The 22,678-nt window shown below is 49.4% G+C and overlaps 1 protein-coding gene across 2 annotated transcripts in view; it reads right to left on the bottom strand.

Moving 5' to 3' along the window:
- RORC (RAR related orphan receptor C) overlaps positions 1-22,678 on the bottom strand; it is a 93,904-nt gene that overhangs the window by 9,001 nt on the left and 62,225 nt on the right. For both annotated transcript variants that reach the window (XM_028710987.2, XM_077920200.1), the window contains 4 exons: positions 9,458-9,543; positions 7,251-7,392; positions 5,785-6,300; positions 3,971-4,092 (listed from right to left, as the gene is read on the bottom strand). In XM_028710987.2, coding sequence (XP_028566820.2) covers positions 3,971-4,092; positions 5,785-6,300; positions 7,251-7,392; positions 9,458-9,543 — 866 coding nt within the window. The remainder of the gene's footprint in view (positions 1-3,970; positions 4,093-5,784; positions 6,301-7,250; positions 7,393-9,457; positions 9,544-22,678) is intronic.

The following is a 22,678-nucleotide window of genomic DNA, read 5'->3' as shown; positions in this document are numbered from 1 at the left end:
GGCTGGGGTATAAATAAATTACTATTATTATTATTAGTAGTAGTAGTAGTAGTATTACTGCCACAGACTCTCCCCGCTCACTAAGCCCTGTTGCCTCTTCCCCATCTTCTCCCTCTGACCTCTCATCGCCGGGCTCTCAGCTGTTTTCCTCTGCATCCAACCAGCCCATGACATATACCGTATTTTTTGCTCTATAAGACACACTTTTCCCCTCCTAAAAAGTAAGGGGAAATGTGTGTGCGTCTTATAGAGCGAATGCAGGCGGGAGGCTCTGCTCAGCGCTCCCTTTAAAGAGCCATGTGGAGCTTGGGGGCTTTTCCCTGAGGAGGAAGAAGGGCAGCCCTCGGGGAAAAGCTCCGAAGAGCAGCACACACACTCCGCGCGCTCTTTAAGGGGAGCATGGCTCGTGGGGGAGCCTTCATCCCGCTGCCCTGGAGAGGCTTCGCGTGGCTATCCCAGAAGCCAGGACAGCCAGCGGCTATCCCAGAAGCCGGATCCCTCTTGCTGTTCTGGCTTCTGGGATTCAGAATATTTTTTTTTCTTGTTTTCCTCCTCCAAAAACTAGGTGCGTCTTATGGTCTGGTGCGTCTTATAGAGCAAAAAATACGGTAAGTAGCTCAGCTTGCACTGACTTGAGCTCCTCTTCCTCCCCAGCTCAGTGTTATCACAATTAGCTAACTACCCCCTCAACATCATTTCCCAGGGACTCTAAAGGAAATGTTCCAAATTTGCACTTTGTGTTTCTGTTTAATTCTCATTCGAGAATCCCCGCTCTGTCAGATTTACATACAGTGTCGGATTTACGAACAGTGGTACCTCCAGTTAAGAACTTAATTCATTGCGGAGGTCCGTTCTTAACCTGAAACTGTTCTTAACCTGAAGCACCACTTTAGCTAATGGGGCCTCCCGCTGCTGCTGGAGCACGATTTCTGTTTTTATCCTGAAGCAAAGTTCTTAACCCGAGGTACTATTTCTGGGTTAGCGGAGTCTGTAACCTGAAGCGTCTGTAACCTGAAGAGTATGTAACCCGAGGTACCACTGTATAAGCTAAACAAGCTATAGCTTGTTTAGCTTAAAGGAAGAAAAACTGGATATACATTTCTAGAATGTAAGATAAAAAGGCAAATAAAATAAAACCTACATACCTATTAGGTCCATAAATTACCATATAGCATATATTCAACACAAAAAAAAAACCCAGTGATAATTTGTTGTTGACAAAGGACAGCTGGACATATAAAGGGCCCCATTGCCTTCAGGAGCTGAGGGCCTCATCAAACCTCAATCCGGCCCTGACTGAGTGTGACCTTGGGGGCTAATCACTGCCTCTCTAAGCCTAACCTACCCCACAGGGTTGTTGTGTGGGTTGAAAGGGGAGGGGGGAGAACCACATGCACCAACTTGAACCGCTTGGAGGAAAAAAGTGGCGCAGAAGTGCAATAACTAAAGAAGAAATATACCGTATTTTTTGCTCTATAAGACTCACTTTTCCCCCTCCTAAAAAGTAAGGGGAAATGTGTGTGCGTCTTATGGAGTGAATGCAGGCTGCGCAGCTATCCCAGAAGCCAGAACAGCAAGAGGGATTGCTGCTTTCGCTGCACAGTGACCCCTCTTGCTCTTCTGGCTTCTGAGATTCAGAATATTTTTTTCTTGTTTTCCTCCTCCAAAAACTAGGTGCGTCTTGTGGTCTGGTGCGTCTTATAGAGCAAAAAATACGGGATGTTCCCTTTCTGTTTTTATTTTGCTGGACAGTTATTTCAACTTCGGAATAAAGTTTTGAAAATTTAAAATAAATTAAATAAAACAACATGGAAGGGAGCTGCTGCAAAGGCGATGTGCAGAGTGCTCTGCAAACAGCACTGGGAGAACAAAAAGAGAGGGATTCATCCCAAGGCTCTCTGAGGCTGGCGCTGAGAGGTGACTTGCCCGCCTCCCTGGCCCATCTGCCAGGCTGAGTCACTGGTTCAGTCATTCAAGGCACACACAGAGCAAAGGATCACTCGTTACGGGAGCGGCTGAAATCAAAGGGAGCTTTCTCGCTCGCCCCAAACCGCCCCATTCCGCACCGGCTTAGGCATTCCACCAAATTAAGTGCATGCCAGCAGAATGCTTAAGCACGGAGGTGTTGGCAGCGAGGGAGAGGAATCGCGCCAAGCCTGGGGTGTTACCATTAGTATATAAATAATAGCCCTTAAGGGCTTGGGACTGGTTCACCTGTGTGATCGCCTCGCCCCCCCCCCCCCAATTTGCCCACTCAGCTGGTTCAATCTGCGGAACTGGCGCAGTCACAGAAGTCTTGATTTAATTCTGCGAACCGCCCTGAGATCCCCCTGGGTATAGGGTGGTATATAAATTCAATAGCAGGCTTGCCGGCTGAGTTTATGTTGACAGAGACCACATCCTGCAAGGACTCAATGAGATTTTCGTAAGCCGTCAGGGCTTATTAATCTATTGATAAATTGTTAATCATAACTGGTCTTAACTTAACTGCAGTTTGTGAATTCTATCTCTTCTCAGCTGCAATTGCTATCTCAGATGTCCATTTCTTTTCTGCGCAATGCTGGATCATTTGCTTTATCTATTTCCTCGTGTTCTACCTAAGAGCGCTGAATTGAATTTTGTCCAGTAGTGGAGACGATTAGAGGTAGGTGTTCACTTTCATTCCTATTATTGATGTTGAATTTTTAAATTGATTTGAAAGCCTCCCTGTTAGTGAGACAGTAGTCTACTGTGCTGGCTCCATTTGTATTTATGAATGTGTACTCGCCTTCTCTGTCCCCGGGGAGCGCCCCATTAACAATGATAAGGTCAAGACTTATTTGTTAAAAAGCCAGGCAGAAGCCAGCATAGTTGATTTGACAGTCTTTAGAATGTCTACGAGAGGGTGGGTTTAGAAAGAGGGTGCTACTTTCCTTTAGATCTCTTAATATTGGGAATTTTATTTCCAGGCTATCATCATTTGAGCCTATTCTGGCATCCATATCTCCCATTATGTAACATGGCGAACTGCGGTACTTAGTTTGTAGGGATTAAAGTAAACTGTAGGGACGCAGGTGGCACTGTGGTCTAAACCACTGAGCCTAGGACTTGCCGAGATGGTCGGCGGTTCGAATCTCCATGATGGGGTGAGCTCCTGTTGCTTGGTCCCTGCTCCTGCCCACCTAGCAGTTTGAAAGCACCTCAAAGTGCAAGTAGATAAATAGGTACCGCTCTGGCGAGAAGGTAAACGACGTTTCCGTGCACTGCTCTGGTTCGCCAGAAGCAGCTTAGTCATGCTGGCCACATGACCCGGAAGCTGTCTGCGGACAAACGCCGGCTCCCTCAGCCTATAGAGCGAGTTGAGCGCGCAACCCTAGAGTCGTCCGTGACTGGACCTAACGGTCAGGGGTCCCTTTACCTTTAAAGGAAACTGTGGAATTTACGCCATGTGCTCTCGATCTGTGTTTGCACTGGATATGGTGGGATATAAGTTGAAACAAGAATGATACTCTTGGATTCCATATGCAAGGTGATCCCCAGTGCCAGCTGCTCAAAAACTGAGTGCTCAGTAGAAGAAGAAGAGTTTGGATTTGATATCCCGCTTTATCACTACCCAAAGGAGTCTCAAAGCGGCTAACAATCTCCTTTCCCTTCCTCCCCCACAACAAACACTCTGTGAGGTGAGTGGGGCTGAGAGACTTCAGAGAAGTGTGACTAGCCCAAGGCCACCCAGCAGCTGCAGGTGGAGGAGCGGGGAAGCAAACCCAGTTCACCAGATTACGAGTCCACCGCTCTTAACCACTACACCACACCTGTGACGCCAATTGAGTGGAAACCAGAGTTACCTCGGACGTCCCCTTCCTGTCTCTGGACCATAATAAAGATTGATTGATTGATTGATTCAATAAATAATAATAAGAAGGCAGCTTACAGACAATACCCCACACGGTAAAGAGGCGGAGCCTTTTGGCACTGAGGAGAGCCCCCTCACCTTTTTCTGGTAGCTCCCCACTTCCTCCCGGGTGAAGGTCTCCCATCTCAGCAGCTGGAGGTCCTCCAGGCGCAGCTGGCACGTCTCTCGGTAGGACTTGATGACGTTCTGCGTGAGGTGCTCTGGGGAACGGCGGAGAAGAGGCAAACAGGTCAGGGTTTGCGCGGACTCAGCTAGCCACTCCCCCTCCTCCTTTGTCTCCTCCCCCTGCCCCACCGGAAAAGAGGGGAAGTGGCAGTGTTTGTGTGTGCTTCCGACCCAAATCACAGCCTGCGCAGGACTTGACTGAATTGGCTTAATTTCTGCAGGGGGTGTTCTAGCACTGGCTTTCCAGCCATGAACAGGGAGTTGACTCAATGACCCTGATATTGACAGAATCACCCATTCCATTTCAGACCTTCCATCCGCCCACCAGGGCAAACCCAGAACACAGGGCGGTCTTACAGACTTGACTTTGTGACTCCTTGCTTCCTGACCTTCGGACCCCTGGCTTCGTGACTCCTTGCTTCCTGACCTTCGGACCCTTGACTTCTTGACTCCTTGCTTCTTGACCCTTGGACCCCTGACTTCGTGACTCCTTGCTTCCTGACCCTTACACCCCTGACTTTGTGACTCCCTGCTTCCTGACCCTCGGACCCTTGACTTCATGACTCCTTGCTTCTTGTTCCTCGGACCCCTGACTTCGTGACTCCCTGCTTCTTGATCCTCGGATCCCTGACTTCGTGACTCCTTGCTTCTTGACCCTCGGACCCCTGATTTCGTGACTCCTTGCTTCCTGACTCTCGGACCCCTGACTTCTTGACTCCTTGCTTCCTGACCCTCGGACCCCTGACTTCGTGACTCCCTGCTTCCTGACCCTCGGACCCCTGACTTCGTGACTCCTTGCTCCTCAACCCTCGGACCCCTGACTTCGTGACTCCTTGCTTCCTGACCTTCGGACCCCTGGCTTCGTGACTCCTTGCTTCTTGCTCCTCGGACCCCTGGCTTCGTGACTCCTTGCTTCCTGACCCTCGGACCCCTGACTTCGTGACTCCCTGCTTCCTGACCCTCGGACCCCTGACTTCTTGACTCCTTGCTTCTTGACCCTCGGACCCCTGACTTTGTGACTCCTTGCTTCTTGACCCTCGGACCCCTGACTTTGTGACTCCTTGCTTCTTGACCCTCGGACCCCTGACTTCTTGACTCCTTGCTTCTTGACCCTCGGACCCCTGACTTCATGACTCCTTGCTCCTCAACCCTCGGACCCCTGACTTCGTGACTCCTTGCTTCTTGACCCTCGGACCCCTGACTTCGTGACTCCTTGCTTCCTGACCTTCGGACCCCTGGCTTCGTGACTCCTTGCTTCTTGCTCCTCGGACCCCTGGCTTCGTGACTCCTTGCTTCCTGACCCTCGGACCCCTGACTTCATGACTCCCTGCTTCCTGACCCTCGGACCCCTGACTTCTTGACTCCTTGCTTCTTGACCCTCGGACCCCTGACTTCGTGACTCCTTGCTTCCTGACTCTCGGAACCTCGGCTTCCTGACTCCTGGTTCTCTGACCCTCGGACTCTTGGCTTCCTGACTCCTGGCTTCTGGACCCCCGTCCCTGCTCCCACCCCGCCATCTTGCCCCCGGTCCTGACGTCCCCTTCCGGGACTTTGATTGCCCATGAACCAGACTGTGACACCATGGCGTTGGAGAAAGGGACCTTGTTGCAGAACCAGCAACATGCCTTTGACTTGCCTGACCACCACAATCCCATACTGCTTCACCCCTCGGTGCCGTGGCTCAAAAGTGCCAAGCTAGAAAACGCCACCCTCTTCCTTCCACTCACCGATCTCCGTCAGGGATGAGTTTGGGGACTCCAAGAGGCTGGTGAAGCTGGGGGCGGTATAGAAGTCGAGGCTCTCCCCCTCGCCGCACGCCGGCCGCTTGGCCCCGTGGGCATCCGGGTGCGAGAGCTCCGGCGATGCCTGCGTCCCCAGGGCGTAATAGACGCTGCCCCGGCTCTCCATCTTGATGCGCTCCGGGCTGTACTCCTTGGTGAAGGGGGCGCGCAGGTCCTCTCCCAGAATGCTCTGGGCCTTGGCAAGTCCGTTGGAGTAAGCCAAGGCGGCCGTCTCGTCTGGGCACTGGCTGAGGCGCGCCTGGCCATTCAGGAGGGCGGTGGTGGAGCAGGCGGAGGCCTCCAGGAGGTCCGGCGGGGGAGCCAACTTGAGCTGCCCGTTGGCGACACCCAGGGAGTAAGGCGAAGCCTCTCCGTCCTGCTGCTGCTGCTGCTGCAGCTGCTTCTGGACTTCAGCGTGGAGGCTGTCCCGCTGCTTCTTGGACATCCGGCCAAATTTGACGGCTGGGGAAGAAAAATGAGATTTGTTACACATCGGTCGGATGTTCCTGCCTGAACCAGGCAGAGGGCCTTCTCGGTGGTGGCGCCCGCCCTGTGGAACGCCCTCCCATCAGATGTCAAGGGGATAAACAACTATCCGACTTTTAGAACATGTCAGAAGGCTGCCCTGTTTAGGCAAGTTTTTAATGTTTGATGTTTTATCGTGTTTTTAATATTCTGTTGGGAGCTGCCCAGAGTGGCTGGGGAAACCCAGCCAGATGGGCGGGGTATTAATAATAATAATAATAATAATAATAATAATAATAATAATAATAAATAATTGACATGATTAAGGCCACATTCACACTAGTCAGTAAGACTTGATTTAAATCATTATTATTTTTTACAGAAAGACTCATTCTTGCTTATATTTATAAAAATCTTATATTTTTACAACCAGATGAAGGTTTCAGTTTTTTGGAATAATAAATTTCCAGAGTAGTTTTTACTGTTATATCAAAAATCACTGATTTGGTTATACAGTTAGACATACATTGACAGATAATTATGAAATTATTGTGAGGTTCAGTAAGTTAACTGTTTATATTTGGACAATTTTTCTGCCGTACTTTATTGGAAGGAGAAAAATAATCATTTCCTTAATAAAAAGTTAAGCAATTTATTTAACTAAAGCAGTAACATTATAGCATATGTATCAATGTTTGTTAACTGATGTGGTTAAACGATTATTATTTTTTAAACACACCTTAGACTGAGTTTTAGCACACATGAAAAACTTAAAACAAATCCTTATTTCCTGATGAATAGCTTTGGAAATAGAAAACTATCCTTAGAAAGATTTTTCCTCCAAAAGCATTTGATTTTAAAAATTTGATTTAAATGAAAATAAAAATCCAATTTTTTAGATTTATTTTTTGTTAAAGATCATTGCCTGCCACCAACCCATCTCTTACCGTCCCGAGACATGCCGAAGCTGAGACATTTCTGCAGGCGGCAGTGCTGGCACCGGTTTCGGCTGGTGCGGTCGATTTGGCAGTTCTGCTGTCGGGTGCAAGAGTAGGTCACGTTCCCTTGCTGGCTCCGCCGGAAGAAACCCTGAGAGCAGAAGGCCGAGAAAGAGAGAGAGAGAGAGAGTTGGACTGTTAGGTTGTGGGTGAACATATCAGACGACACAGCGATTCTTCAAACAGCTCTTGTTTATTCACAGGCCAGAACAGAACTGAACTGAAGGGTTCAGCCAGCCTGCTTATATAGAGCTCCACTACAACGCAACAGTAACCACTTTCTGTAACTATCCAATCACTGAACGTCACTTTCAATCCCTTATTTGCATATGTGGACCTGAGTGAAAACTATCTACAGTATCCCCCTGCTGGTCCAGGGTGAGAACTTCAGTACATAACATGGACCCCTTCAGAATACGGGCATCATCCGCACTACCCATTTAAAGCACTATCGCCCCACTTTAAACCATTGCGGCTTCCTCCAAAGCAGACTTTCTCAGCCTGTGGGTCCCCAGATGTTGTTGGACTACAACTCCCATCACCCATAGCTAGCAAGGCCAGAGCTCAGGGATGATGCGAGTTGTAGTCCAACAACATCTGGGGGCACCCAAAAGTTGAGAACCGCTGCTCCAACGAATCTCGGAAACTGCACTTTGTTACGGATCAGGGCCGGATTTAGGTTTGACGAGGCCCTGAGCTACTGAAGGTAATGGGGCCCTTTCTATGGCCAGTTGTCCTTTGTCCACAACAAATTATCGCTGTTTTTTTGCGTTGAATATATGCTAATTTATGGACCTAACAAGTATCTCAAGCCATTTGCCCATGTTGCCCTGCAACCAATCCATGCAGAATGTAGGCACCCTATATATAGAAAGGAGCAAACCAGTGATATTTTAGGGAGCAGGCTAGCAGGCGGGGCCCATAACTTACATCCTAGGAGCCTACACAACACAAAACACTGTTGCTGTATGTAGGTTTTATTTTATTTGTTCTTTATCTTATATTTTGGAAATGTACATCCAGTTGTTTTTTCCCTTTAAATTTTTTGCCCCCCCCCAAGAGAGTGGGGCCCTAAACTATAGCTTGTTTAGCTGATCTGTAAATCTGGCACTGTTACAAAATGCTGAGAGATGTTCTCTTCCCGGAGCGACAATCCCCAGAGTTCCCCTGGGAAGAGGGATTGATTGTTAAACCACCCTGGGAAAACTGCTACTCTCTGAAAGACGAACTCCTAACAACCCTAACAAATAGAATTAAGAATATTGTATTGAACATAACATTCCATAATACATAACACTATCCCCCCCCCTTTATAGCAGTCATGGTTTTCTTTCATAACCTATAACCAAAACAACATCCACAATTAAAGCCACATTTCAGTTTTCGTAATTTGCCCCAAACTCCTGTTTTCCCTTAAGAAGACCAAAAACGTTTTATATGGAGCTGGAATGGATCTACCAGACTCCTAGTTTATTTATAAAATCAGATGTTTTGGGGCCACAACTCCCACTGAACTGTTGTAGTTCGGCCTTTGCAGGATGACACCCTTAGCTGATCTGGGTTTCTATGGCACTGATGAGTGCCATGGAACCCAAAGCCATAGCTGTCAACTTACAGATTTGAAAATAAGGGAACAGCAGCCTCAAAAATAAGGGATCAGCAGCCAAAATAAGGGATTTTCCGGACACAAGTATGTTCAACTTCTGAGCCCCTCCGAGCCAAAGGCAGAAAGCCCAGCCAGCAGCCAAACGAAGCCTCAAGCGGTGGTTCCCACAGCGCAGCAACCCGGCAAAGGGGATGCAGCAAGGGAAACCACCGTCACCTCTCCGCTGGGAAGCGCTGAGCAAAGGCGAGTCCCCAGGCAAGGCGGCTGATTTGATCGGCACAAGGCATGCAAGCTCCACCCCCCAGTCGTTCTTAGACTCCTTATTGGGTGAGCAACGCAGCCAAGCAACACAGTTGGAGCCTCCCTCCTCCCTGGCCAGCAGGGAGGGAGGGAGAGGAGCTGCTTCCTTTGAAACCCGGGAAATTTAAGGGACATCATCAATAAGGGACAGCAGCGGGACACGGCGCTGGGATAAGGGGGTTTCCCGCCAAATAAGGGACGGTTGACAGCTATGCCCATAGCAGGATTGCGGCTGCCTCTTCCGACTCACTTTGCATCCTTCACAAGTGATGACGCCGTAGTGGATCCCAGAGGACTTGTCTCCGCAGATCTTGCAGGGGATCACCTCGATCTGGGCTGTAGTAAGGGAGGAGGGAGAAACAAAGAAGGCAAAATCTGGTTAAAATAAGAAACTTCCATTTTAGGCTTGCGTTCATTAGGAGCTCGCAGAAATTAGGGTTGTTTTTGTGATTGCAACTGATTTGTTAATCGCTTTCCAAACGAGCGCCTCAAGGCGATTCACACACACACACACAGAGGAGGTAAGCGAGAACAGTTTTAAAAACACAAAAGCAACATATAGGTTTAAAAGAAGACTAAAACTCTAACAAGTTGCAAAGACCCATTTGTGCAGCTGGGAAAGCCTGTTGGAACAAAAAATCTCCAGTGATTTCTGATGCCTCTCGCCAGGGATGCTGTTCCACAGAACAGGGACGGCCACCCTAAAAGCCCTGCTCTGGGTTCCTGTGGAGGGGGATACCGAGATCTTTGAAGCGTGCGGGAAAGGCGCTCTCATGGATTGAAGAAATATACTAGGTGTATATGGGATGCGGGCGGCGCTGTGGTCTAAACCACAGAGCCTAGGACTTGCCGATCAGGAGGTCGGTGGTTCGAATCCCCGCGACGGGGTGAGCTCCCGTTCCTCCTGCCAACCTAGCAGTTCGAAAGCACGTCAAAGGGCAAGTAGATAAATAGGTACCGTTCCGGCGGGAAGGTAAACGGCATTTCCATGCACTGCTCTGGTTCGCCAGAAGCGGCTTAGTCCTGCTGGCCACATGACCCGGAAGCTGTACGCCAGCTCCCTCGGCCAATAAAGCGAGATGAGCGTCGCAACCCCAGAGTTGGCCACAACTGGACTTAACTGTCAGGGGTCCCCTTACCTTTTCCTTTTTTACTAGGTGCATAAGGGCTAAAGAGGTCTCTCCATTTACCTGCTTCTGAGCTGTATAGGGAGTTAGGAACTCATCCTTGCACTCATTTTTGTCATTAAAAACTTGGTTCACTTTGTCACACATTAGTTAAAATGGCATTGATCTCACTCAGCCTCGCTTGGACTACTGCAATGCGCTCTATGTGGGGCTACCTTTGAAAGTGACCCGGAAACTACAATTAATCCAGAATGCAGCAGCCAGACTGGTGACTGGGAGTGGCCGCCGGGACCATATAACACTGGTCTTGAAAGACCTACATTGGCTCCCAGGACGTTTCCGAGCACAATTCAAAGTGTTGGTGCTGACCTTCAAAGCCCTAAACGGCCTCGGTCCAGTATACCTGAAGGAGTGTCTCCACCCTCATCGTTCTGCCCAGACTCTGAGGTCCAGCTCCGGGGGCCTTCTGGCGGTTCCCTCATTGTGAGATGTGAGGTTACAGGGAACCAGGCAGAGGGCCTTCTCGGTTGTGGCACCCACCCTGTGGAACACCCTCCCACTAGATGTCAAGGAAATAAGCAACTAACTGAGTTTTAAAAGGCATCTTAAGGCAGCCCTGTTTTGGGAAGCTTTTAATGTTTGAAGTTTTATTCTGCTTTTAGCCAGATGGGTGGGGTATTATTATTATTAATAATAATAACTATTATTATTATTATTCACTAGCCAAACCTGGATTTGTTTTGTTCACTTGCATTCGGGTTTTTTAACTCTTAAGGAGCTGCCTTACTGGATCCCTCAGATCCATATGAGCACATGAGCCTACTGAATCAGGCCAGTGACCCATCTAGGCCAGGATCCTGCCTCAAGGGGAGCCCTCTGCCCTCCTGTGGCCTTCAGGAACCAGTATTCAGAAACTGGTATTGATTGATTGATTGAAGCAATGCTGCCTCCAACTCTAGCAGCCATTCGCCTGCATGAATTTCTTTAATGCTCTTTGAAAACCTCCTGAAAGACCACAACTCCTATGCTAGGTTACTTCCTGTTTTGAGATATGGAGTTCAGCTGGTTGTGTCCTCACTTAAATCTGGATTTATTTAACTTCTATACAGCTTTATATTGGTAAGAAAAATCTCAAAGCAGTTTACAGTATATTAAATCCATAAGGCATAAATAAAACAATGTGAAGAAAAGTCAAATATAGAGTATAACGTGGATAACATGCTCTGGTCTTATATGGAAGCAGAACCTCTGCTTTTTCGGCCCACATGTGAGGATCTGAAACGAGGTCCAGATCTCGCAGGTTCTGATTTGAACTCCAAACTTCACTGCTGAGAGCACAAAGGACCCCGCCGCCCTTGAAAGATGCTACCCGGCTTTTGCTACTGCCAGGAAATGAGGCAAAAGAGTTAGAGAGGAAATGGACGTCTTTGGAGCCCAACATCCCAGCGAGTGACAGTATGGCGCTTGTCATGAAAGAGTTATTCTTCTGTTGTTTTCCAGACTGTTTAGGAAAGATAGGTGCATTTTTGTCCCCTTTTGGCAAAAAACACCAGCTGCAATACAGACCTTGGTCCACTAGGGGGCACCCTTGCACTACATTCTTCCTCGCTGGCTTTCGGAACACCACCTGGCAAGAGAGCCTCTGAGCATATGACAAGTGTCCGTCCCTTTCTGCTTTCAAAATCCTTACCGGCTCACATGCTTCCGGTAGGGGTTTGAGGTGGTAAGGGAAAGGGCTTCCTGCTCATACTTTCTAGGAACCAAACGAAACCTCCCCACCTTTCACAGGGACCTGAGTTCGAATCCTGCCTGAACCAGTCACCACGGAGAAGTCACTCTCTCTCAGTTTTGCAGGAAAGTGGGCCTAGGTCCCTGGAGTTCCTGTTAGGACCAATGAAATAGCTCAGTGCTTTTGCAAACTGAAAAGGATTGCGTGAAGACAGATTTTTAGCAGAGCCCTTAGTCTGGGGCTGCCTGCCTGCCTTACGTAAGTTACACAATGCCGCTGCCTGGATATTTCCCAAAAAATCCCCTACACAGGTTTGGGGCAGAGCTGAAAGGATCTGTATTGTGTGTGAGAATATAAATGGAATACACCCCAAGATCTCCAAATCTCACCCCCTGGGAACCAAGACGTTGGTTCCTCTCTTGTTGCTTTCACGACAGCGACCAAAAACACGCCGTTTTTAGTTGTGAATTTCTTCCCCTCGACCCCTGTTGGGTCGTTTTGGTCTTTCGCTTGCAATTGAGCCGGTTCTGCCATTGCTCTGCTATCACGCCAACAGTCGCCGCAGGACTCCTGGGTCCTTCCCCAAGTCTCTCAACTGCAGAACCTTCTTTTTCAACGCCGCCGCACAGCCCCGGGACCACGAGCTGCGAGTCGCAAATTGTCGTTGACAACAGTGCCCCAAGGCACGTGCAGAGACCATTTCCCCGCTGGCCCCGCTGAATAACCGCAGCTCAGCTGCGGCGAGCGATGGCAGGGGGAGCAACAAGGCAGCTGCTTCGAGGCAGAATGGCCACCTCGCTTCTCGCACCAGAAATGTTTAACCACCCTGGGGTGGCACCGGGGAGAACCCACCGTGCGGAGGCAGGGATGTCGGTGCAGCAAACCACATGAAAGGGGAGGGGGCTGCATCACACCTCTGCAGGTGGCTGTGGGAAGGGGAGACGGAAGACCCCCGAGATGTGAGACAGAAGCACAAGAAAATCTATTTTCCCACCCTTTGTCACGGCATTTTATACGACGTTAAGAAGAGCTTGGCTGCCGGATCAGACCCCGAGGACCCATCTGGTCCAGCACCCTGCACTCTTTCACACGGCCCCTTGCCCATGTGCAGAGAGGCGGCTTGCACCCGTGTCCAGAGTAATGTGAGCACCAGCCTTGCCTCTCAGCTCAAGCGTGTGGGTAGAAATTAGATCTGGAGTGGGTGTGTTTTGCTGCAGGGTTAGGTCTTATGAGCTGCAACTCAACTCAGTCCTACTCAAAGTAGATCCACTGAAAATAATAATAATAATAATAATAATAATAATAATAATAATAATTTATTTATTTATATCCCGCCCATCTGGCTGGGTTTCCTCAGCCACTCTGGGCGGCTTCCAACAGAACACTAAAATACAATAACCTATTAAACATTAAAAGCTTCCCTACAGGGCTGCCTTCAGATGTCTTCTAAAAGTCTGGTAGTTGTTCTTCTCTTTGACATCTGGTGGGAGGGAGTTCCACAGGGCGGGCGTCACCACCGAGAAGGCCCTCTGCCTGGTTCCCTGTAACTTGGCTTCTCACAGGGAGGGAACCTCCAGAAGGCCCTCGGATCTAGACCTCAGTGTCCGGGCAGAACGATGGGGGTGGAGACGCTCCTTCAGGTATACTGGACCGAGGCTGTTTAGGGCTTTGAAGGTCAGCACCAACACTTTGAATTGTGCTCAGAAACGTACTGGGAGCCAATGTAGGTCTTTCAAGACCGGTGTTCTGTGGTCTCGGCGGCCTCCCCCAGTCACCAGTCTAGCTGCTGCATTCTGTATTAGTTGTAGTTTCTGGGTCACCTTCAAAGGTAGCCCCACGTAGAGTGCATTGCAGTAGTCCAAGTGAGAGATAACTAGAGCATGCACCACGTGGCACACGCTCATTAATTTCAACGGGTCTACGCTGAGTAGGGAGTTATACTGCTGGCTACAAACCTAAGTCGTTTGCGCCTGACTCAAGTTGCCAGCCCCTGGAAGTCTAGTTTTAAAAATAATAATTAAGTCAACCTGGAAAAGTTGACACCTGTCCATTCCTGCCTTAGTCCCCCTTGCAGGGCTGTCACAAGGAGACCCTCAGCGCACTCTGTCTGCTATGTGAGAATCTATGGGTCTTTACAGGCAGGGAAAACGGCACTGTTTTTTTGCATTGCATCACCTGCAGCTACCTTAGTGTCATGTCATATTAATAATAGAAAGGGGAGGAAAATTAAACCACGGAGGCCAGTGGTTTCTTCCCTGAACCACAAGAAGCCGCATGAGTCAGCCCCTAAATTAGTCAGCCCGTCCACCTCGAAGATTCTGCCAGTAAAGAACAACTCTCACTTTTATACAGAGATTGATGCCAGTAAATCCGCCCTCCTGACGCGAGGTCAACAGAGCTCTGGGTGCACACGATTGGGTCGATTGCAAAATGAAGAGGAGAGCAAAAACACACAAACCAAATAAGCAAAAAATAATAATCATATATGTATCTGTATTTTATATACGTGCTGATGCGGTTCGGAAACGGGGAGTTGATTCCCGTCTAGGCTCCGCGTCACAGCTTCCATTGCCTCATCGGAAATGGCGCTTGCGTCAGCAGAAAAAGGAATGAAGGCGGACCCCGTTCGCTCCGGGCGAGGAGCTGTGCTAAAAATCCACTCTTTCGAGACAAACAGAGCCCCCTCCCCAATTCTCCGTTGTCCTTCAGGGTGGGGAAGAGATTCGGTTCCATTTGCAGCGAAAAGCAATCTTCACTTCAGCTGTGTTCGCACCATACATTTAAAGCACTATAATACCATTTTAAATTATCATGGCTCCCCCCCAAAGGATTCTGGGAGCTGTGGTTTGTTAAGGGTGCTGAGAGCTGTTAGGTGGTGCCCCAATTTCTCCCACAGAGCTAAAATCCCCTGAGAAGAGGGTTTGATTGTTAAACTACACTGAGAATTGCAGCTCTGTGGGGCTGTTCTAACTACTCCCAGAACCCTTAACAAATTTAAGAATTCTGGGGGGAGCCATGGCTGTTTAAAACGGTATAACAGGGCTTTAAAAGCATGGGGTGAATGTGGCTCTAATCTGCACGTTTAGAGAAGTATCCTTTGAAATTTGCACTGCTCTGAATTTTGCAATCTAATTCTCCAGTCCAGTACTGTACACAAAAATACTATACTAGTGTAAAGTGTGCATTGAAATGCATGCCTCTTAGTGAAAATAACATGCTTAAAATGCGCCGGGGAAACCTTTTTGCAAAGAAATGTGTGCATTAAAAAACTGCACATGAAAATGTGTGCAATGGGAGAAATTTTGGACTGAAACGTCGATGAATTTTCACGAGGACTTTAAAAACACATATCGCAAATTGATGAGGAAACACAGAGGACTGAACTCAAACTGAAAGAATGAGAAACCAAAGTGGGCACATCCGCCCATCCCTAGTTGCCACCATCTTGAATGTAAGTAATCGAAGAGCAGGGTAGAGAGAAAATGACAAACAGATTTTTTGGGGTCCCAAATGGTGTTACAGAAATGAGAAAGGATGAGAAATGTCGCTGGGTTGGACTCCAGGCTCAGAAACTACAGGAAAACGCCCTGCCCTCTTGTGAAACTGCTGACTATCAAGAATGCCAGGCAAATTGGAGGGCCTGCCTGACAGAAGATGGCAACCCCAGGCTGCGTTACTATAGCAACCGGACAGGGCCCGACACCATCTTGCCTTCGTTTTTCAAGAACACCACACTAGGGCGCCTTTGAAAAGGCCCTACCCCGAACAGAAAACATGGGCTCCCTTGGGCATGAGTGAATTGTGTATGTGTCGGGGGTCATCTGAACCGACAAACACAACAAGTACACAATCTGGGCGTCACACGGAGTCACAGTAGGGTTATTTGTTCGTGTGGCATCTGCCCAATGTGTCCACGCACTCTCGTGCATCACGAAAAGCAAAGCATAGGAACGAACAATGCAACCTATGAGGGCACTGAGATCATTCTCTATTTTTTTTGGCCACATTTCTTATCCCTTTCCATTTTTGAATCCATGACCTGAGGGGTGGAGTTCATGGCCTGATGCCTCAAAGTGTGCAGGACGCATAGCTCTCTGGAGAAAATGGGGAAATCGAAATGAGGTTGTAGCAGAAGATATCTAGATCAGCATCACTCCAGGAGCAACTCTCTTAAGGAGGAAAGGTTGTCGTGTTTAGGACTTTTTAGTGCAGAGAAAAAGCGAAGAAAAGGTGACGTGATAGAAGTCTGTAAGATTATGCCTGGCCGAGAGAAAATGGGTGGAACTTGTGGACATTCAGTGAAAGCCGAATGTTGGAAGATTCAAAACAGAGAAAAGAAAGTCCTTCTCCGTGCAGCGCAGAAACTGTGGACCTTGATCCCACAGCATGGCCACCAACTAGGACAACTTCAAAAAGAGAATTAGACAAATTCATGGAGGAGAGGAGCATCGACGGCTACAATGCTTCTGAAAAGCATTTGCAGGAGGGGAGAGTTGCTCTTGAGCTCGGTGTCAGGAGTGCATGCAGGAGCCACAGGCCCTGGGACCAGTAGGGCTTCGCAGGATTGGGGCCTTCCTAAGTTTGTTCTGGAGAGGCAAGGCGTGGCCGCAAAGGTGAGGCCGACTGGTAACTCACTGCACCTGGTGGCAAGAGCCAGGAAGGGGTATAAGGTCAGCATTTCCCTTCGGCTCTTTGCCACAGCAACTCGTTTCCTGCCTTGCTGTGTTTGGTTCCTTGACTCCTTGATCCTCGGACCCTTGACTCATCACTCCTTGCTTCTCAATCCTCGGACCCTTGACTTCGTGACTCCTTGCTCCTCGACCCTCAGACCCTTGACTTTGTGACTTCTTGCTTCTCGATCCTCGGACCCTTGACTTTGTGACTCCCTGCTTCCTAACCCTCGGACCCCTGGCTTCTGGACTCTTGTTCCTGCTCTCACCCCGCCATCTTGCCCCCGGTCCCGACGTCCTCAACTGGGACTAGACCAGACTTGGATCCGCCCGTAGACCAGACCCTGATACTTGGATCCTGATTGCAACTTTCCCACAGGCAACCTGGTTGGCCACTGTGAGAACAGGATGCTGCCCCAGGTGGGCTCCTTTGGCCTGACCCAGCAGAGGCTCCTTTTGTTATTAAAAGGGGGAAAGTAACCCTGGTTTTTCCAAATCCCGGAAGGGACCTGGATTTGGGAAGGCAGCCAAATGAGCATTCCCGCTTGCACATGGGAGAAGAGGACGGTTGTCTGCTGGGTAGCACATGCACCACAATGCTCTGTGCCAAGGAACGCATCAGCAGCCACCCTAAGGGCTTGGGCATGGGGCTCAAAGCAAACCATCACTTGCAACTCTCCCTGCACACAAGAGCAGCGCTTCCCAAACCAGTCAAGGTGACAACCTGTTTGATGCGGCAGTTTAACCCTCCGCCCTTCGGGGCCGACAACTCTTTCCCCCCTCCCCGATTGGGGTCATGGGGAAGAGGCGCCGAGGGGTCTGTGAACTAGGCGAGGGGGGTGGCAGCGGGTGAGTGTGGCAGAAAAGCGCCTGTTGGCTTTTTGGAGACCCAGGCTGGGGTGTGTGGGTTTGGTTTCCAGGAAACCCTAAACTTTTTAATTTATTTTTTGGTGTGTTTTCTAAGGGGGGCTCAAGATGTCAGTAGACCCGGGAGCGGTATAGCTGTTTGTGAACTGCCAAGGGTCCTGATAACATCAGAGGATGCCGTGGCGAGGAGAACGTGATCGGTAAGGGGGCTCATTTCTACTCCCAGCTGTGGTATTTGGGGTCACAAAGGCACAGGCATCAGCTGTGACAGACTGTGGGTAGGAGGTTATAAAAAAGAAAACTCACCTAGTTCTTCTATACAAAACAGAGCAGAATAAACCATCAGGCACCCAACACGCTACAGAGCGCCACTCTGGCCCAATCTGAGCTCCCTGCTGCCCTCATTTCCCAAGGCACCCAGAACAGCCCTGAGCTTCGGGTCCCTGGGAAACCATCCCTTTCCTGATTTTCCCTTTGGGGGCAAGTTTTTTTTTTTTAATGTTCATGTAGAGTTGAATAATAAGTGGCATTCTGATGTTCCACAACTCTAGCCTGGACTTTTGAAAGCATAATCACTTGAATCTGTGACGGCCCATTTGCGTGCGCAAGATGTTCATTGCAGGTTAGAACCATCCAGCGGCTGGCCTGAATGTGAGAATGTTAATGGCACTTTCTGTTCTCTGATGCTCTGATCCTAGACACCTATAAATACCGTATTTTTTGCTCCATAAGACACACTTTTTTCCTCCTACCAAGTAAGGGGAAATGTGAGTGTGTCTTATGGAGCGATTGGCGCTGCACAGAGAGGTAGAGCTGCACAGCGCCCCTTCAGGGAAGCTGGAAGAGGAACGGAGCCCCTTCTGTCCCTCCTCCTGTTTCACTGAAGGGGTGCTGCGCAGCTCTACCTCTCTGCTCAGCGCCCCTTCAGCGACGCGCCTGTCCTGGAAGCCGGAGGAGGAACAGAGGGGTCTCCTTCTGTTCCTTCTCCAGCTTTGCTTGAAGGGGCGCTGCACAGTTCTCCCTCTCTGCGCAGCACCTCTCCTGCGAAGGAGGGAGAACTGCACAGCGGCCCTTCAGCGATGCACCTGTCCTGGCTTCTGCTTTCGCCGCGCGCAGCCTCTTTGGGCAAGAGAAGCCTTCATCCCGCTGCCCCGAAGAGGCTTGGCGCGGTTATCCCAGAAGCCAGAACAGCCACACGGTATCCCAGAAGCCAGATCCCTCTTGCTGTTCTGGCCTCTGGGATTCAGAATAATTTTTTCTTGTTTTCCTCCTCCCAAAACTAGGTGCGCCTTACGGAGTGAAAAATATGGTACTTTCAAGCAACCAAACGGCTTCTTTCGGGAGGAACAATGGAACCTGTTTTCGCAGTTGTTCCTGAACTACGGCGCCATTACCCTTGACCATTGCTCGCATTCGTGGTGGCTGATGGGAGTCGGAGTCCTAGCACCTGGAAAACATCACAGATGCTCTCCGCCCCTGTGTTAAACTCTTACTGATGTTGGGGTTATGGTCATGGCTGAGTCACTGGCTCCCACTGGGTTTGCCCCTTCCCGCTCAGAGCCCTCCCTTCCCCAGAGAGGGGATCCCACTGCTGACACCACTTCCTGACCTCCCGGGAAGACAGAGAGCGCACCTTTCCAACCACAGCCTGCCTTCCTGTCCCTGCTGCCCCCCTTGGTATCTGGGAAGTCCACAACATGCCAGGAAAGGGTTTTGAACCTGGCCAACTCTAGGTTTGAAAGGCTACCACCGGCACGTTCGACACGACATCGAAATCTGCTCTCGCTCAAAAATTGCACCTGTTATGAAAGAGAGAGCAAAACAAAGCCCAGCCACAACGCAGGATGAAAGGCAAAGAGGCATTCAAGATGACTGTGTGTTTATTGCTGCCGATTCATGGCCCCCCTCGTCTTCCTTCCCCCTCTCACAGCGTAGGGGCAGCCGCAGCAGCAGCGTGGAGGAGGGCTGAGTCGTTGACACTCTCGCCACATGAATCAAAGCAGGAAAGACGCACAACACAGCAACTCCCACCCGCTCTGCGTGTCTTACTCAATTTGCCCGGGCGCTCTGGCAAGAGTGAAGGTGCAAGGGAAACAACCCCAAACTCCCTTTGCCGTGACCGAGAGCGGCAGGACGCCAGGGGTCCTGGGACGCAAAGAGCCCTGCGAGGCTTGGGGACGGAGAACCTCAAGGGGAGCCAGGGTGGCGTAACCGTTCGAGTGCGGACCTTGGGGAGACCACGGTTCAAATCCCTCCCTCAGGAAGTGGATTTCCGTGGGTCAATCCCTGCCTCTCGGCCTAACCTACCTCACAGGGTTGTTGTGGGGATTAAACGGGGGGGGGGACACCATGTATAGCACCTTGAGAACATAAGATCCTGTTGCATAACATGGGGAATTTGCAAGCAGTCACCGAGCGCAAGAGCAATTCTCCCCTCCTGTGGTAACTGGTGTTCAGAAGCATTGCAATGGCAAGGCAGATCATAGCAATCTAGACTAATAGCCATGGATAGCCCTCTCTGCGAATGTGATCTCTCGCCCTGAACTCGCCACTGTGATCCACGCGACGGTCACCTCCAGACTTGATTATTGTAACTCGCTCTACGTGGGGCTGCCCTTGAGACTGACCCAGAAACTCCAGTGGGTGCAGAATGCCATGGTGAGACTCCTCACGGGGTCTTCGCTGCGAGATCACATTCACCCGGTGCTATACCAGCTGCACTGGCTCCCAGTGGAGTACAGGGTCAGGTTTAAGGTGCTGGTTTTAACCTTTAAAGCCCTATACGGCCTAGGACCCTCGGACCTACACGACCGCCTCTCCTGGTATGTCCCACGGAGGACCTTACGGTCTTCAAATAAAAACATCTTGGAAATCCTGGGCCACAGGGAGGTTAGGCTGGCCTCAACTAGAGCCAGGGCTTTTTCGGCTGACTGGACCTAATGGTCAGGGGTCCCTTTACCTTTTACCTTTAGATCGCAGTCTCTTGGGAGTTGGACATGCCTTCTGTAAACCATACTGAGGTACACGGATTGGGGGTTTGGGTCACTCTGGTTTTAGATAGTACATGGGTAAAGGTAAAGGTAAAGGGACCCCTGACCATTGGGTCCAGTCACAGACGACTCTGGGTTTGCGGCGCTCATCTCGCTTTATTGGCCGAGGGAGCCAGCGTACAGCTTCCGGGTCATGTGGCCAGCATGACTAAGCCGCCTCTGGCGAACCAGAGCAGCACACGGAAATGCCGTTTACCTTCCCGCCAGAGCGGTACCTATTTATCTACTTGCACTTTGACGGGCTTTCGAACTGCTGGGTTGGCAGGAGCAGGGACGGAGCAACGGGAGCTCACCCCGTCGCGGGGATTCGAACCACCGACCTTCTGATGGGCAAGTCCTAGGCTCTGTGGTTTAACCCACAGCGCCACCTGTGTCCCTTGACTCAGAGTAGACCCACTGAAATAGCCTCCTCCTTATTGACCCAATGATGACCGTGCTCCACTGAGCCCAGGATGTTCACACCAACTGCCTGAACCTTCGGCTGCTCTCATAAAGAGCAAGGTTGCTATCACAGCAGAACCTCACCTGCGGGGCAAAGCTCACCTGCCTTTCCCCCCACTGCCAGAGAAAGCATGCTTTTGGGTACCAGTTGCTGGGAACTTCAGGTTGACAACGGAGAAACCTTTCCATTTCTCGCAATTTCTCCTGTTTTCCACCTGAGTTTGCAATTTTATCTTAAACTCCTCACAAAAATGTGACAATATTTTACACACCATTTTTCCTAAAATGCATTTTTTTGGGGGGGGGGTGATTGTTTCATAAAACATTTTAAAAATATTATTTTTTATTAGATTTTTTCAAAGGTTTTAAACAAGTTTACCTCACATACAATATATCATTCACTTATATTTCCCTTTTTGACTTCCCACCCCTCGCGCCCTCGTGTTTTTATTCTTATTAATTGCTGCATTATACTTATTGCTCACCCCCCCCCAATACTCCATCTTGTCATTTTTTAAAAATGTGATTTTCACCAACATTCCCCACATAATAGAGGAAATGAAGAACACTGGAAGAGCTGCGCTGGATGAGCCCAAAGTGGTCCTCATTTAGCCCAGAACCCTGTTCTCATAATTTATTTGGCAGGGGGGGAAACCGAGAATTAAGCATAAGCTGCTTACGGACATAAAAGAAAGAGGAGGTTTTCCCCTGCCTGATTTGAAGATATATTTTGAAGCAGCGGCCTTCTGATGGATTAAAGACTGGATTCAATTAGAAAATGAGGATATTTTGGACTTGGAGGGACTGGATAATAGGTTTGGATGGCATGCATATCTTTGGTATGATAAAGTAAAGACCCATAGTGGTTTTAAGAAGCATATAATCAGAAAGGCGCTTTATAATGTATGGATTAGATATCAGGATTTTTTGGTAAGAAAAACACCCAAATGGATTTCACCAATGGAAGCTCAGGCATAAAAAAAGTTAAATATGGAGAATAAGTGGTTGAGATATTCTGACTTACTGATAGGCGATGCTGAGAACCCTGTTCTCACAGTGGCCAAATGCCCTTAAGAACCTAAGAATCGAGATAGACTATTCTGGACCAGGAGGTTCCATAAGGACCGAAGAAGACCCCAGTTGAATCAGCCCGGCATCCTGTTCTCACAGTGGCCACCCAGATGCGAAACCCGAAAACTGAAGATGAACCCGGTTTGAACACAGGCTTCAAAAAGGCAGGGAGGATTATTTTGGAAAATATGTGTGTCTTTATATTTCCTTGCTTCTCGCCCTGCAACCTGTCTCTGACCCGAGACTGTCTTCCCACAGCTCTATGATTCAGCTCCGCTGCCTCGCCCCTTACTGACGGTGATTTGCCCCCAAGCAAAAGTTCCTCTGCCGTCAGTCGTTTATCCCTTTGATCGTGACTCACAAAACAGGAACACGACTGCAGTGATCTCGGCACCCAAACAAAGTGGTCGCGGTTGCAGCGACCAAGTCTAGATCGGCCCTTCGCCCACCTGTGGAAGTGCAGCGCAGCCAACATGGCGACCAGACATGGATAGCCTTTGAATTGATCGAATAATA

The sequence above is a fragment of the Podarcis muralis genome, chromosome 16, assembly GCF_964188315.1.
Source record: "Podarcis muralis chromosome 16, rPodMur119.hap1.1, whole genome shotgun sequence".
NCBI lineage: Eukaryota > Metazoa > Chordata > Lepidosauria > Squamata > Lacertidae > Podarcis > Podarcis muralis.
The sequence above is the reverse complement of the archived record's forward strand: the minus strand, read 5'-3'. Positions and strand labels throughout refer to the sequence as shown.